The following is a 16,903-nucleotide window of genomic DNA, read 5'->3' on the forward strand; positions in this document are numbered from 1 at the left end:
GGGCTCTAAAAAGCTTTTGGTCTTTGGTAGTTTTCCAATTAGACATGGTCTTCACAAGTCTCATCTCAGAGCATGTTTCAACTCAATACCACAGTCTCCTTGAACTAGTTGGGCTTCTGGCAGGTAGTCAGCCTCCACAAGTGATCGACGGTACAGACATTGTCCGAAGTTTTGGCAAATGATTGGGACATACAGTATGTCCGATGCAGTGTGAAGAAGACAGTGATTTGTTGCAAGCAATCACTTCTTCTCACTCCTCCTGTCAGTGGTGTCCAAACTAAAACATTACTACCTATTAACATTCTATGCAAATTTGGTCCATACAATGTTACGTTCTACCTGTAAAAACATGCAAATGTAAATATTCCTTCAGCAAAACGCATATTTTTGTTTTGTGCAAACATGAACTTTCCACCATCTGGTGGATGTTGTCTATGTTGCAACGCTCGAAAAGGTGGGACGGCCACTGGAATTGAAGTTGGCTCTTGTGCAAGAATAAATCTTATTGGTTTAAATACTGTCTTTTAACCAGGTGTTACTGCCTCAGAACAAGTCATGCTAGCCAATCTTGCACTGTCAGCAGGCGGTGACCTCTAACCTGAGATGATTCAGCCTCCAGCCTCCAGCCTCGCTCCATCTCTCTGTGGTCAAGCTCTAGCCCGAACAAGCATTGCAGTGCTGCAGGGATTAGATTAGAGACTAATGACAGGGAAGACCTGCCCTGATCTGCAAATGTTGAGGTGTATTTACCTGCCTCTGTGAAGTTATACATCCTCTTCAAGCTTCATATGACTTAGTCAAACCTCTGATGTGCCTCTGGTGTCAGTTCACATTCATGGGCCAAATACTAAGAATTAAAAACAGAAATATCTGAATTGTTTTCATTATTAATATCATCATCAATAATGTCCATCACTGTAAATTAAATCCAGTTTAGACTCTGCCTTGTTATACAGTACAATCTCTGTGGAGGAAAAGGAGGAAACTGACAGGTTACCAGGTAAGAGTGCTGACATCACCTCTGCGGCTAATGACCACCTTTAAGAAGTGAGACCTAACAAATTATCGCGCGCAATAAAGGTGATTTATGATGCGGTCTTGTGCGGGCGCACTGCTCATCCATGCGTCCCAGGACACCGTCCTATGGGAGGGAAGAGGCGGAGGGGGAGGAGGTGGAGAGAGCAGAGGGAGGGAGTGATGGTGAGGGGGAGAAATTGAATGAGAGGGACAGAGCGAAACTGAGAGAAGCCACCACAACAAAACTTCTCCAACAATCAAGCAAGTGGAACTACAGAGCGCCTTCTCTCTCCCTTTTTCTCCTCACGCATGGCTGCTTAGTTCCCGCAAGTACAACTACTGCAGCAGAAACTTGTGTTTGCGGAGGCAGAGGGGGGTCTCCGCCTGGAAAGATGGACCATTTAGTAAGGACCAGGTCGCGCAGGAGAATATCGATATTTATTTGTATCCTGCTTCACGTGACGGCGACACAAGCGGGTAAAGTATCAAGCTGCAGTGAAATAACACAGAGAAAGTAGAATAACCCACAGAAGTTCAATCAGCGCCTTCTGTAAATGATGCACTTCTCCTTTATCTAGGTTTCCATTACTTTTTCCAGACGCCTTCATTCATCACTTGGCCTGCAGCCAGCACCAAGTTGTTGGAGCAACAAAACAAAAAAAATCAGAAGCTTCACTCTCCTGTGTTTTTTGTGGTTCACTTACAAGCTGCTGTGGGAGAGAGGCTGATATCTGTGCTTTGAATCTGTGTGAATGTTGTGTGGTGATGCTGCTGTTACTTGCCCCACAGAGTCGCTCCGGGCTAAGATAAAAAAAAAAAAAAAAAAAAAAAAAAACTGCATCGGCTCAAATGACTTTTCAGAAGTTGTCGGGACGTTTCAGAACTCTGCAAATGACGTGCAAATTATGTATCAGAGATTTGTGAATATGCACAGGCTATTAATTATCCGCATCGGTGCACAAGGGGCACGCTTTGATTCAATCTCCTTTTTTTTGCCTTCTCCTGCCTGCTACAGTTTGCATTGTAATTGAACGCATTTCCAATTTCCAAGCTTTGCTAATGTGAATGCGTGTTTTCCCGTGCAGGGTCAGGTGTGCTCCGCAGCGACCTCAGGACATGCATGATGTCATGTTTTGAGTTTGCTTGTGACCAGCGTCGGTTTACTGTGAAAAGGTTTAGCGTTGGCTTGAGAAAGAGGTGAATGGCTGAACACTGACCGAGCTGAGTAGATTAAAATTCCTGTCATGGATCTGTTTAATGTGCCCTCTGCTCACATAGGTCTTAAGTGAAGGTGCTTAGCCATAACTCACTCACTGCTTTAGTAATGAGTTTTCTGGCACATTTGAATATTTTACACACTGTCCGTCTGTATGCCACAGTGTCTACATTTGATGCATTTTCAGGGATGTTCAACAAGCCCTGCAGCCATTTTAAAACTTCCCTGTTCCCAAGATAGCCCCCAAGAATCAGGTTGTGCATTGACACCGTATGTCATTTGGCCCTCTGCCACACAGGCTTCCATGCCCTGTGGCCAAGTCCATGAGTATCCTCAACTGGCAGCAGACCATTTCCCCACCGATACTGCGGTTGAGAGACTCCCTGATGGAGAGACATGCCCTCAAAGAAGAGGTTGACTCACAAGTGCTTAAAGATGTCTCATTTCCACCGGTGGGTTTTCCCGACTGCACCCACTTCACGGCTGGCATGGAGCGGTTGGAATTTCATTGGCTTGAATAAAGCAATAGCAGGAAGGAAGCGAGCCAGCTGCCATAATCGTATTCAAGTGACACAGCGGCTGTGGTGTCCACTGCTCTCTAATGAGGGCCTGTGAAGTGAGAGGCTGAGATGATTTCAAATTGCATGGGACATATGGCAGCACTGATACGGCAGTCTTAGATATGTGCATGTGGCTGATAATGCGTCTGTGCCTCTGAGTCTGTGAGTGTTTGTGTGCATGTGTGTGTGTATTACAGCGAAAGAATGTTTTCCCATATGCTTTCTGTGTGTGTTCGAGAGAGATGAGAGAGCACTTTGTAGTCATGTTTGCTGACAGGAAGTGAGACATTCTTGCACACGTCCACAGTTAGTTTCACTCAGAATCCTCTGTTCTTTTGCCGCAACACATTTTTTGTTCAGTTTTCTTTCTCCTTTGCTTTTTTTTATGTTCCATTCAAAGTCTGGGAATAGGGAGTGTTTGTTTTTATTTTATATGCATTATCACTTCATTTACATCATCTCCCTCCTCCTGCTTATGCCTTAATCCTTCACTGGTTCTATGACAGAGGAGAAATCGTGCATATAGCCCCCTCACTGCGTCCCGTTTGATCCAGCTTCCTTGCCAATCCTGCACCAGACTCCCAGAGGAGGGCGGCAAGACTTGTTCGCCTTTGATCCGACAACAAATTAGTGGCAAATGAAAAAGGCATATGAATTTAGCAGGGTAGAGAATAAGAAAAGTGAAGAAGACAGTAGAGCTGTATCAGGCATAAAAAAACGTCTGTTATGTGTGCTTGTGTTTCTCTAATGGAAACATTAAACATCAGCGGTGTCACAGATGCTGATGCCTTTCCCCCCGATTGCTGATGCCGCAAGTGTCACATCAAAACTGCCTCTCAGCTTTTTTGATGAGGCAAACTATTTGGAATTTCCAGAGTCTTTAATATGTACAATGCTTATGCTAAAACAGTTCATGGCACCGTAACTGCAATGTATAGTCTTCACCACACATCTGGCATCCAGAAACTCGGTAACTCCCTCACCCTCTGGCTCTGTGCTTCTGATCACTAGATGCTTCAAGCAGCTTCTAGTGGCACTAGTTGCGAGATGCTTCCTGTGGAATTGCAATGAGCAGACATCAGAGGAGCTGACTCCTTTGCTGTATCCCTCTACATGTCATCCGTCTCTTTATCCAAGTTTATGGGCCTCACAAGAGATTTATCATGCCCATCCATCTTTTTCACATCTCAGTAGAGGTCACAGTTGTAAACTTTTCCTACCAAAGCCATGTGTAGCCTCTTGAAAACAATATGCTACCCTCAGTGACACGGTGACCGGCTCATATTTCAAACTCCAGCTTTTAGCATAGATGTTAATCTGCTGCCAAAGAAGGGAAAGAACTTGATCTTAGAGCTCAACAGAGCACATGAATTGTTGACAACATCTCATATATTGTATATACAGTGTTACACATAGTGTTACTCTTTGATTTTGGCTGCTCTTGTGTTAAACTCGGTAATAGCTGCCTCAATATTATGATGTCTGAGGGACTTAATAAAGGCTTGGAGTTGAAACGCGAATGGGCTTGGTCATGTGTATGCTTGCATGTTTGTATCTGGGTAATCCTCTGTGCCTGAGGTCTTAAACGCTGTTGCAAACACAAACGCAACAGAAATTGTGTGTGTGCACCTTTGCTTGTGTCTGGTGGTGCTGTCTGACACATTTAAGTAGACCTGATATCCCCAGATGGAAAAAGAGATGAGAAAAGATCATCTAACAGGAGAAAATGTTCAACCTCCACCTCTTAAAGGGAGGTTAGTGATTGGAAATTGGGTCAAGCTAGGTTAAGGGCCAATGTAAGGCATGCAGTGGAGATTATGGTCTGAGAAATAGATTTACAGTAGATGTCCTCTCAAGTATAGTAGTACACACGTGTGTTTCTGTGTGTGTGTGTTTGTGTGGACAGCTTGCCCAGTCAGAGGCCTTGAGGGGCAGGTGTTTTCTCTGCGGGCCAAGCAGCTTTTGGCCTGTGGGCCCAACCTGCTGTGAACAAACATGAGCAGAACAAACTGTGGAGATTGAAGAATGTGATGCTGATGAGAACTGGAAGGAAACTTGTAACCAGATTCCACCACAGACCTTCAGTGTCAGTGCCAAATGTATAACTGACAGTGAGCATAAACAGCAGGACACAGCCACTGACCTATATTCTGCAAAACAGTCTGAACAAGCCCAATAATAGAAATAATAATCATTACTGACATTCACCTAATAATCCAATACTAACTGTGTTGTATGAAATAAGTGAGGACATGTGTTAGAAGAGGAAACATGCTACAGTACTGTGTGTTCTCATTTGTTCCTCCATATCTCTTGTTCACAACTTTAATGAGTGAGTATAATAATGAGTTTATAATACAAGATGACTGTTGCCATCTTTGTTGTTTTACATTTAGCACCTTTCCTGTTGCTTTGTTTTCAACTCAAGTCCAGTCCTTCCTCTCCACTTTTCCAGTGTCTGTGCAGTTCAGCATTAGAGCTCCACATCCTCCATAAACCCTCTGCTTCTGCATGTCTTCTGTTATCTTGTCTCGCCTCATGCCTGCACAGGCATAAAGAGCATAGACATGAATATTAATAATGTGGTATTACAAATAATTTAGTATTAGAGGCTACATGCTTAAAATGGATCAGACGTAATAAAAGGCTGCACTGCTTTTTTTTCATCATTGCTTTCATTGTCTCTCTAATGATATTCATGACTTCATCACCCATAACCTCTCAGAAAATGTTAAAAACTATTCCCAGCAGGCATGTGCACAACCACTGGTTTGACTTGCTCCTAAACTCTCCAGTGATAACTGAAAGCAGACCCAACCACAAAAAAGCACAGTCAGGGTGATAAACATCACTGCCTCTCAGTTTGCAGACTCCCAGTCCAACAACCGCCTCCGTCTCAGTGTTACAACACATTTACCTTTGTCATGGATGTCTCTAATATGCTACCCTGTGTTTTAATAATCTGTTTACAAGCAAATGAGTAGAGTGTTTGACAGATAAAATGACACATGATATAGAGAGAAATTATGAGAAAGGCAGAGGTCCAAAGTACTGTCTGCCCCCCCACCCCCTTCTGTGGGCGTTATAATTGAGCTACATATAAACAGTGATTGCAAATTGTTTAGCCATTCTGGTGTGACCGTGTGCACAATCACTATTTCAATCATATTTGGCTGCTCATGTGTTCAAATTTCCATCTATTCATAGTGTGTATTCTCTCTCTCCTCGTCTCACTGTGTTCTTGTCCTCACACAGCAGTGACCCAGACAAAAGGTCACACCCACTGCTAATTAGATTAAGGCTATTCTTCATGCAGCCTGGGAGAAACAGTGTCTGGATTCATTCGATCACCTCCACTGGATCTGTCACCAATTTTTCATCATTAATCACCGTCTGTTTTACAGCTTGTCACATTTTAAATCCCCTCTGAAGAATTGCTCACTCATCAGCAGTGTTTATGGAGAGTGGGATTTCAATAAACAAAGATTTTAGAGCCACGGAGAAAAGGCGAGAGAATAACTTACTGCCCATATATTTTAGCTTTATATACAAATTAAGCCACTACATGTTTTTGATTATAAGAATGCACATCTCCAAACAGCAAAACATTTAAATATCAGCCCTTTCCTCTCTCTCATCTCAGGGTGTGGTCCAAGATATCATGGGAAATTCTCATTGCCCGGATTCATATTGGCTTAATTTGAAGTTAAAATTCCCCCTGCTCCCAGGCGCAATAGTTTTCGACAGTTTAGTGTTGTGTGTGTGTGTGCGTGCGAGTGGTATTTTCAGGCTGAGCAGGGAGTGTAGGTGGTGTGAGTCATAAACAATGTCTTCACAGACATTAGCTCTGGAAACACAGAGAAGACATTATTGTCTGTGTGTGACTGTCCAGTGGTACTGAGATGTGTGACCGCGGGGCACAGAGAGGCTGTGGCACAGCCAGAGAAAATACACAGATAACACACTGTGCGGTGGCAAGAGGGTGATATGTGAGGTTGGGCTGCTCGGGCTGTTTTCAGTCAGGAAAACTGTGGACAACACTGTTGCTGGGCAGCCCTAGGACAGGAAAAGGAAGACCAGAGAGAGAGAACGTGTGTGTTCGCTTCAACATGTACCCAACACAGTGATCATATGCTGTACAGTGTGTGGGGTTTGCTGCAACTGTTCTTCCAGAATTTCCAGATGTTTGTGAAATGCGCTGGATGTTTCAGCTGCTTCCCATGTACTCTGACCTTTTGGCGTGATTGAATTGAACACTGAGTCATCAGTCCTTAGAGATTCAACTGAGCTATTTCAAACACGTTGAGCCGTTGCGTTAAGTGGCGGGGACAGCATGCTGCACAGGCCCGCAGAGTAACCACAAGACGTTTGCACATCTTGTTTATCAGCAGACATACTCATCCTCCCCTGCAAAGCATCTCAGATAAATGTTTGACAGGTAAGGTAAGGACATGACTACCACAGAGCCTAATGAGATGCAAGAAAAGCCTGCTCAGACAGTTAGTGCTTCAGGATAGGTGGTGAGATTGCGAGAACTGGCACAACTCAAGGTGATGTGAATGAATCCAAAGCAGGGGATGGATAGCTTTACTTTATTGAATGCTGTGTGGATCCAGCCTTCATATGGCTGCCTGCCACTAGCCTGGGGTTTTCTTTTTGATGCCAGAGTCAGGGGTGGTGGTACTGAGGGGGATATTCCACAGAAACTTGTCATTATTTGATCCTATGTTTTTTTTTTTTTTTGTAGCAGCTATCAGGGTTGCAGCTCTTTAAGTCCAACGCTTTTTTTCCCCCTCCCCACGCTTTTCGAATCAGCCTGCCAAACTTATCCCTCAGCAGTTTATTTTGCACACTTGGGTGTGGGATGCCTGTTTTTTTCCCCCTGCATGTTCCACTGAAAGATCATTGTGAAAGCAGTTTCTTTTTTTGGGAGGAATTTCTGTTGCTTGTTTCAGATTTCTCCCTGTGGCATTGTTGTGCATTTTGACTCATTTCTGTTGTCTTGAGAGTGTCAGAGGTCAACAGTCTCTTGTAAGCCCAGAGCTGGGACATGTTTAGAATAGAGCAATGGTTAACTTTAAAAACTCACAGTGGTTTAGGCAGAAATATAATCTTTGGATTGCTTTATAACTGTGTTAGTTTGTTTTATGTCCTTTTTGTCAGGTGCTGCTCTGGAAGCTTTGACACAAACCCAAGAATTTTGTATAATTAGACCCATGTTGCCTCAGTTTAGAACATTATTCAGACTGTTCCAAACATAACTGCCTTATGACCCCTCTTCCTTCTTGTGCTCAAGAGAGAGAAAGAGAGAGAGAGAGAGAGAGAGAGAGAGAGAGAATGTAGATAGTCAGATGGAAAGAGAGAGAATTTAGTAGATCCTGATCTACGACTACAAGTCCTTCAACTTTGCCATCCCAAAGGAAATTGAGTCTGAGTGATTGCAGCTAGGAATCAAACAAGGCCACAGCAGAGCTATAAAGAGCTCACATGGGATCAGACAGTAACATAGACACTCTTACCAAGGCAATTAAACACAAACATTAAGCATTAAGGCCCAGACATAATGTAAATACAAAGTAAAGTGTTGTAAAGAATAAAGTCGCCTGACAGAAACTCAGATGCGTACATACTTAATGGAGAATAATACGATGAGGAGACTGGCGCAGCGTGTCTTTGTTTTGTGCCTCTGAAGTGGCAGTCTGCTCTGGGGGATTCAAGGATGCAGCTCGCCTTGTTTTTGATGACTCACTTACTTTTAGTAAATGTCATGGAGATGCGTTTGTTGCAACGTATTCATGTTATAGGTCGACCTACGCAGCACTGTCAACCTGTTCTATTTTATTAACCATATGAGACCAAGAGACAAACAAGACAAAGCCTTCATTTAATGAGGTGTGAAACGGAGTCATTAAACATGTTATGCTTGGAATGAAGCTCCTTTAAGAAGTGCCCTGAAAATGTGTAATTGAAAACAACAATGTCAGAGTCCTTCTTCTTGAAAAAAAGAGTCGACCATGACCTTTTAAAGTCAATAGATACCTTAGTCCTGACATTTAGGTCTCGCTTCGTTATCATGAAGGCTCAAGTATTCTAAATGACTGTGTGGGTGAATGTATATTGGTCCCAGTTGTACATAACAGCCTAAGGTTCTTGTTATTAGTAGCCTGTAGCTTCTGTAAGTATTCACTTTATTATTTTATTTGATTATTATTAGTATTTGTTCATGGCTCTATAAATTCAAAATTCAAGCCCTGAGGTCTTAAATGCCTATAGATCTGTACTTAATGTTTTCCATTGTTAAAAGCCTGGCTGTAATTCACAGCTTAACCTATTTACAACCCCATTGCTATACTATAAGAATGAGGGGGCAAGCTCTGAAAGCAGCTTGGAATAAATGGTCTCTGCCATGCAAATAAATAAAGCCATAAAACGTAACACGGCGTTTTTCTGCAAGCAACGTCCGGGCAACAGTAAACTCTCTCCACATGTTTAATTAACGAGGAGAATAAAAGGCGAGCTCTGTATGAGCGGCGAGAGCTACAGGAGGCAATTTGGGTTTAGGATCCTCATATCAGATGCCTAGAATGCTAAGTGCTGAGTTGCCCCAAACAGACTCTCTATAGCAGCTGGTGGGAGACTGGCTGCGCACAAAACTCTGATCCTGGCTAATGCTCATGGCAACACTTTATCAACGGAACATCAAGTAACATGACCACCAGACTGCAAATAAAGTACAAGCTCATTGAAATGAGAGAGACCCACCACTGGGAGACATGTCATGGCTGCGAGGGGCAGTATCTGCTTTGCTCGTTACAAATAAGCATCATTAGACAATGGTTACTGTATATTTGCACAACAAAACATGTGAATGATAAATATAATAAAAATTAACTTGAATGGGAAAACTATTATCTCCATGGTGTTGCAACAACTGGCCTTATTCTGTCTTTTCTTCTTAGGAAATTACATGCACTTCTACAGAATAAGGAGACTGCTTGGGGAGCAAAAACACTGATCTCATGCTATTCGCAGGAAAATTAATCATAGAAAGATTTAATACAAAACAGTGTGATTTGTTGAAGCTGATGTCGTAGCAGTCAGACCATATGAATCAGTACTGTGCTTATTTATGCCAGTGAGGTATTTAAAGTTTGATAAATGTGATGTGGGCATATTGTTGCTCCCTGGTGCAGGGCGAGCGGTGTGCAGGTGTCAGCTGTCAGGTGTGCTGCAGGAGGATTATGGGTTAGGCTGTGTACCACCCCTGTCCTATAATAACACCCACAGAAGCCTGGCCACCTGCCGCCACATCTCAGAGGAGCTGGTCTCTTCCGACTGCGAGGAAGCAGGAAGCCTCCTCGCTTTAAGACCGGCTTTCAGCCCCACTAAACCCTGCTCTTCAGCTCGGTAACAACCGGCACTTAACTGAGCCAGACAACAAAGTGCTGTCACACTGATAGAATTTAACTGCGAGTCTGACATGACTAAGAACATGCTGCTGCCATCTGCCTCAAGCTCCACCCTATCATGACTTTTTTTTGTCTTCATATAATGCTTGCAACAGGAATAAAGAGAAGAGAAACAAATCATCCTATTAAAAGCCATACATCCCAACTATGTCCTGTTTAGGGAGGCAGAATCTGTAGCATCTGCTCTATAAGTGTGTGTAGTTACTTCTTGTCTTTGTTTCCATTCTCAGCTGATATCATCGATGTTCTGCGAGAGCTGGAGGTGTCAGAGAACATGGAGGGGGTGTCCTTGGAGGCTGGTCTCTGCAGCAGCAGGAGGGGCACGGAGGAGGCAGACCTGGCCTACAAGATAGACAAAAAGATTCAGCTCAGTGCTCCCACCAAACAGTTCTTCCCTGGTAACAGACTCTTTTTTTCTCTCTCTCTCTCTCTACTAGATCACATACATATGTATATATCCTCCAGTTCCATCCTGCAGTTAGAATTTCCAAAAATGGCAAAAAGCAATCAAAGGTGTCACTTTTGTGAAGGATTTTTCTCTCTGTAAAACCTTTAGAACTGCGACTTTGAACTCCCTTTACTCCTCCTCGTGGGTGCCTGCTGCTTCCATGGGCAATATTTTTCATCATTATTATCTTTGCTCAGGTCTCACCGGCAGCGGGAGGTGTCTGCATGCTATAAAAATGTCTGCTTCCTGCTGTGCTCTCTCTCTCTCTCTCTCTCTCTCTCTCTCTCTCTCTCTCTCTCTCTCTCGTATGACTTAACATCTCCTCTCCTCTCCTAGATTCCAAATTTCCGGAGAATTTCTCCTTGATGGCTACACTGCGAGCGAAAAAGGGCTCCCAGTTCTTCCTGCTCTCGGTATATGACGACCAGGGGGTTCAGCAGCTGGGGCTTGAGGTGGGACGTTCGCCTGTCTTCCTCTACGAAGACCAGCATGGGCAGCCTGCACCAGAAATGTACCCCACCTTCAAGAAAATCAACCTGGCCGATGGAAAGTGGGTAGCTTGAAGGCCTGGAATCCATTATACTACATATCAATAAAACATCTGATTTGTTGGTTTTCGACAGCGCATTGCATCCTGTGTGTGTGCATTCAATAGATCAGCACCGTGTAATCTGTGTATAACTTTCCCAAGCGTTGAAATCTGCAGGCTAATTCATATTGCTCACTCTGTGTGTTGAACTTGAGTGACCTCAAAGAGAGTAAAATGGTTGTGGAACAGTTGCTGCAAATTATTCGACCTGATCAAAGGGGTTAAAGATACCAATCCTCCACACTCTGCTTAGGCTTGAAGGCATTTTTTGGTTTCCTGAGCTTACAAGCAGCATGAAACAACTCGTTCAGTGCTTCTGCGATTCTGAGCCTTACCTGCAGACACAATGTACAATGATCTAACAGTCTGTTAACACTCACTCTGTATTTGTTCTGTCAGATGGCACAGGATAGCCTACAGCGTGCAGGATAAGTCCGTGACCCTCTACTTGGACTGTCAGAAGGTGGAGACCCTGGATCTGCTGCGAGGGGATGACGCTGTCGTCAGCACAGAGGGTGTCACGGTGTTTGGGACACGGCTGCTGGACGAAGATGTGTTTGAGGTAAGATGTTATCAAAGTGCAGCTGCCCCTGAGAACAGATAACAACATTTGGGAATTACACTCTTACTCAATTTACTAAGTTGCTTTTCATTGCATTTGATCAAATCACAAGCCAAGTGTGTTTTTGTGCATCTTTGTATTGTACGAAATAGGCATTAAGACACAAATACTGTAGGAGGCAGCAACTTTGTGTTATTTAGTGTGTACATGAAACCATGGGAGCCACAATTCATATGAGGAGCATCATCTAATCGGGCTTGCTGCTATAGTTGAGTAAAGTGATATTTGGTCAGTTTGTTGATCAAGTTAGATAACCTCTTCATGCTGCTGTAAAAGCCAAAGACTGTTCATCTGCTTCAAATTATCAACACATTAAATAGTTTGCTGTTTAATTTTAATGCACTACTATACATCCTAGTACTATATGTGATCTGTGGTGTATGATACAGTACAGCACAGCTCTGCCAAAGAAATGGTGGGAAAAGCAGAAAATAAACTGTATTTGACTGTGGAATTCACCCCTCCCACCCCTACACCTTTAAAGCTACTTAGGAAAAGACTTAAAGGGAGAAAAAAAATCACAGTTCAAGAGGCTGTGAGGTGACAGGGGTCTCCTGTCAATCAGGTGCTGCAGGAACAAAGCAGCGCAGAAGAAAAGAGGTGTTTTGGAGGGGGCGGGGAGGAGGGGGCATGCTGTTCGTACATGCCCAGCCTCGTCATTGCAAAGCCAAGACATGACACACACTCTTTGCTTTCTGGATTTATCGGTTGGAGCTGTCTGTTGGCTATGGATGTGTTGATGTGACTCTGAATGACCATCTGTGCATTTGGACGCCAGGAAACATGTCTGACTGTTTGGTCATGTCTCGTGATGGCCTGGGATCTTCCCTCCTGCAGGAAAAATACTTGCGTCTTGTGGCTGCACCTGTTTGTTTGGTTTTTTTCATTTTCTTTCAATGAGAAGCAGGGAACATGAATCACAGATAAAGTTCTATTTTTTTGTTATTTCAAATTGCATCTACCTGAAAAAGTTGATCATTTTGTTCCTTTTGAAGTTGAAGTGTGCTTCTTCAGTTCGCAGCCTGGGAGTATGCGCCCACACATGTATCAATATGCAGGGGAAAAGTGGAGGAGCAAGAGGATTTAAACGAAACTGGGAGTGAATCCAATTTCTACGTTTTTTTTCAGTGCAGTAACTTCTATTGTCGTAAGTCATTTTCTGTGCTTCACATGACAATATGCAACAACTGCTCCATTGTCATTCCCAGAGAGGCTCCACTCTAAATCTCCCGCCCACAGCATGAAATAGAGATCAGCTCAAGCCCCTTCCCCTGCTATGTCCTTGCGGCCCTGTGTCTGCTCAGCTGCAGAGAAGGAAGGAAGAGGAAATATATAGATACAGGTTTAATAAGGTGCACACAAGTTCATACAAATGACAATCTTTATCCTCAGTGTCCTATAGAGTAGTAAAATTTTAACAAAGCTCAGAGGGAGGGTAGTTATCACTCCCCACTGGCCTAATAGACATAAAAACCCAACCTTCTTCACTTTCTCCAGGAGAAAACCAGATGTCCTGACAGGTGAACACTGTCTCATTTGGATTTTGAGTGTGTAGTCAATGGCTACGCCCTCCCTACACACATACGCACACAGACACTCCCCACCGCCCTTGTACAGACATTCATTTTACTCTCCCTATGCCCTCACTTCACCTCAGCTGCCCCTCCCATCTTGCTCTCTGCTCCCCTCTCAGACACTGACAGGCTCTCAAGATTCCAAATGACTTTATATTCCACTTCAGTCAGGAAACGTGTCTCCTTGCAGGCTCTATAAATTCCCCTTTTCAGAAGCAACAGAGACCATTTAATCTTTGGCCATGCTCCAGAAACACTCCCACGTCCTTATACATCATCCTATGTGAAGAGTTACGGTGATGATACAGTATTCTCCGTGATGACTAATACCCTTCGGACAGATCTGTCCGGTTGCCGAGCATGTGTGCTTTTTGTGGTCAATGTGTCAATGTGTTGGAGCTGAGCCTTGATACTATTGTTTTTGTTGGAACATGTGAAAAACCCCTCAAATGAGTCAAATTATTTTTCATCTGTTTAGTTTTCATCCAAATCATGTGATGGTGAAATATGAGTGTCATCGCGGGTATGTATATGTTCACTGCCACAAGTCTGAGCATCGGTGTTGCACACCTCGGATGAGGCCGGTACCAGGGGAGGAGAGACTTAAACAGGCTGACCTCTGGGCCTCTGTTCCCAGGCCCTGGTTCTGGGGGAGGAGGCCGGTGTTCCGGCCCAGTTCTCCCAGCGTGGGAGCTCAGCGTGGGAGCATGGGGACCGTGGTCAGCCACTAATGTCTCTATTGCTTCCAGATTGCCTGCAAATGACTAAAGGAGCTTGGTGTTCAAGCTCAACACTCTGCTTGCATTTGCTGCAAAGCAAACATCAAACTGTCCACAAGTCTGGTTGTGCTCCTACTCGGCTGCTGTGTGCCCCGTGTCTGCGCCTCAAACACGGCGACTGCTTAGATAAGATCCAGCCCAGCGTTTATTTGTTAGGAAATTCAGATCCCCTCTGCCTCGATTAGCGCTGGAAATCATAAATGTTTTTGGCCCGCTGTTACAAGCTTGTTGAAACCACGACTTGTCAAGCATATCATTAAAGAGCAGCTTTATTTTAATGTTCAGCAACCCCCACCGACTTACCAAACAAATCAGAGACGCACATCAAATCTGTCAAGGTCTGTTTCAGTCATACTTTGCCCTGGTAATGACTTAGGTCTGATGGTGCTCATGTGTTTTTGGTTAGTTTTGAGCATCTGGTGCACTTTAAGCAAATGAGGAGCATCGTCAAGCTGCTCCATTACTTGTTTGTGGCGAAAATCCGGTTGCTCCTCTTTCGCCCACGTGGGTTTGGTGAGTCACACAAGATATTTCATAAAGATCAAAATTTGATTAGGGCTGTGCAAATGAGTGGAAGGTGCCTTGTATTAGGCCTGCACTTCGGTAGAGGAGTGGGCGTGTTGGCTAGCTGGCACAAAACACGGACAGCGGGAGGGAAAAGCAAAGAGAAACAGCAGTGAACCTTTTGCCAGTTGAGCCATGTGTGACCTCGTGCAGGATGTTTGTGAGTCATCAGAGACTTGTGGATTCAGCTGAGGTGTTTTCCTTTGCAGCACATCCTCATGTCCTCTTCAAATGTCCTTGCCCTCATCCTAAATGGGGAATGGCAGTGCACACATGATTTTGGGCAACACTTTACTCAGTGCAGAGCCCCTGCGAGGCAAGAAAAACAGGAAAACTTCTCCGTAGAAGTGTTGCCTTTGATCTCAAATTGAGATTGGATTAGATTGGATTAACTCCCTGTTGCCTTTCTCTCTCACTCTCTCTCCCTCACCTTAGAGTGCAATAATTTCCCTTGCTTGACACTGGCTTTTTGCCAGAGCAAGAAGAAAAAAAAGAGGATAAGTGGATAACAACTCCTTTCATGTTTGATGTATTAAAGTGTAAGTGAGTGTTTCAACAGTCGTTCCGAGGGTTACAGTTTTGCGTATGGTGATCCAGGCTTTGCGTAGACATGAAGTGCTGATAAGGCATGATTTCAGCTGCATTAGAAGATGTATATCTGGTGGCGGGAAACGGAGAAGCGATATGTTTTGATTTATTTCACCTCTGGCCGCTAAAGCCTAATTAAAGAGATTACAATGAGACTTTAATTACCACAACATCGAGCAGTTAATCTGAGTTAATTCATCACAAATGGCTGCCCAGCTGTCCCTGGATAACATTTCAACCGGTAATATGTTTGCAGTGGCCTGTCAGTTACATAGATTCGTATCGCTAATGTAATCTAAACCCTGTCAAACACAGTGCCATGGGGCTGCCTGCATTTATATTGAATTCTTCTCAGTCTTGTGTCTTTCAGAGAATTAACACTGTTGCAGACAGTTACTCCACTATCAGTTCATCTTTTGGATGTATTTTTTATTCACCACTGAACCCATAAAATGCCAAAAAATAATGACAAGTGGCGAAAGGTTAATTGGGCCACAATTGTTGTACTCATAATATTCAACAATAATTAATACTTTTTCTTTGTGATATGTAATAGAAAAACATTTTTAATAAAGCTCTGAGTTGTACTTTTTGTGACATTTGTGCCGCAATACATCTTGTGAAAATTCATCGACCTGTTTTTTCAGCACTATAAAGCATTATGTTATGGTACAGTGTGGCCAGGAGACTAGAATGATGTTGAGGCCACAAAGCCAACAGAGGCTCTGGGCTCAGCGCTGCAGGGTCCAGCAGTGCTGTCTCTGTGCATGTTTGTATAAACACACTGGCTACGCCTCTGGGGCAGGATGGGAAGTGAAAGGTCCTGACAAGGGGGTGAGAGAGCTATTTGACTGTTTTGTGTACGCAGCCAGGCCCCTCCTGGAGTTATGGAACACAGAGAAGCAGTAGTCACTAGCAATTGAAGCAGTTTTTTTCATTTCTTATGCCACTGTGTTACACTTTGCTTTACATCTCGGTATGCAGCCAGTTTTGTCATTCTCACAGTGTCTGTGGTGTTGTAGTGCATTGTTCCGCCTTTTTGTCCTGGCACAATCTCTCTTCACTGTGCTGTAGCAGCTGCTGAATGTTTCTGTCACTGCTCCAATGGGGTTATTCTGCTCCTCCTGTACATCTGACTTCATAACATGACACTTGTTTGCCTTTTTGTCTGCTTCCCGGTTTATTTCAGGGAGATATTCAACAACTACTGATCCTGGAGGACGCCCAGGCCGCTGCCAGCTACTGTGTAAACTACATACCAGACTGTGATTCTGCTTTGCCTTACAGCAGCCACATCCCGGACCTGCAGGAGGTTAGTACACTGCCACCAACAGGAGACAAATGTCTGCTGGAAAAACCCACACGGATCTTCCTGCTGTCCTTTGACAGTTAATGTGAGGCATAGCCTTAATATCACCCCAGTTAACTGCTTGTATTACTATTTGAAAACATAGGCCTGGATATCATCTACATTCAT

General features: G+C 43.8%; 1 protein-coding gene across 1 annotated transcript in view; it reads left to right on the forward strand.

Annotated features, from left to right (window-relative positions):
• The first annotated feature begins 1,237 nt into the window (after window positions 1-1,237).
• Window positions 1,238-16,903, forward strand: part of col5a3a (collagen, type V, alpha 3a) — a 46,791-nt gene continuing 31,125 nt past the window's right edge. The window contains exons 1-5 of the mRNA XM_083977574.1: window positions 1,238-1,494; window positions 10,493-10,660; window positions 11,047-11,260; window positions 11,699-11,861; window positions 16,616-16,738. Of these exons, the coding sequence (XP_083833700.1) occupies window positions 1,410-1,494; window positions 10,493-10,660; window positions 11,047-11,260; window positions 11,699-11,861; window positions 16,616-16,738 (753 nt within the window). The 5' untranslated portion in view covers window positions 1,238-1,409. The remainder of the gene's footprint in view (window positions 1,495-10,492; window positions 10,661-11,046; window positions 11,261-11,698; window positions 11,862-16,615; window positions 16,739-16,903) is intronic.

This window comes from Trachurus trachurus, assembly GCF_905171665.1.
Source record: "Trachurus trachurus genome assembly, chromosome: 8".
NCBI lineage: Eukaryota > Metazoa > Chordata > Actinopteri > Carangiformes > Carangidae > Trachurus > Trachurus trachurus.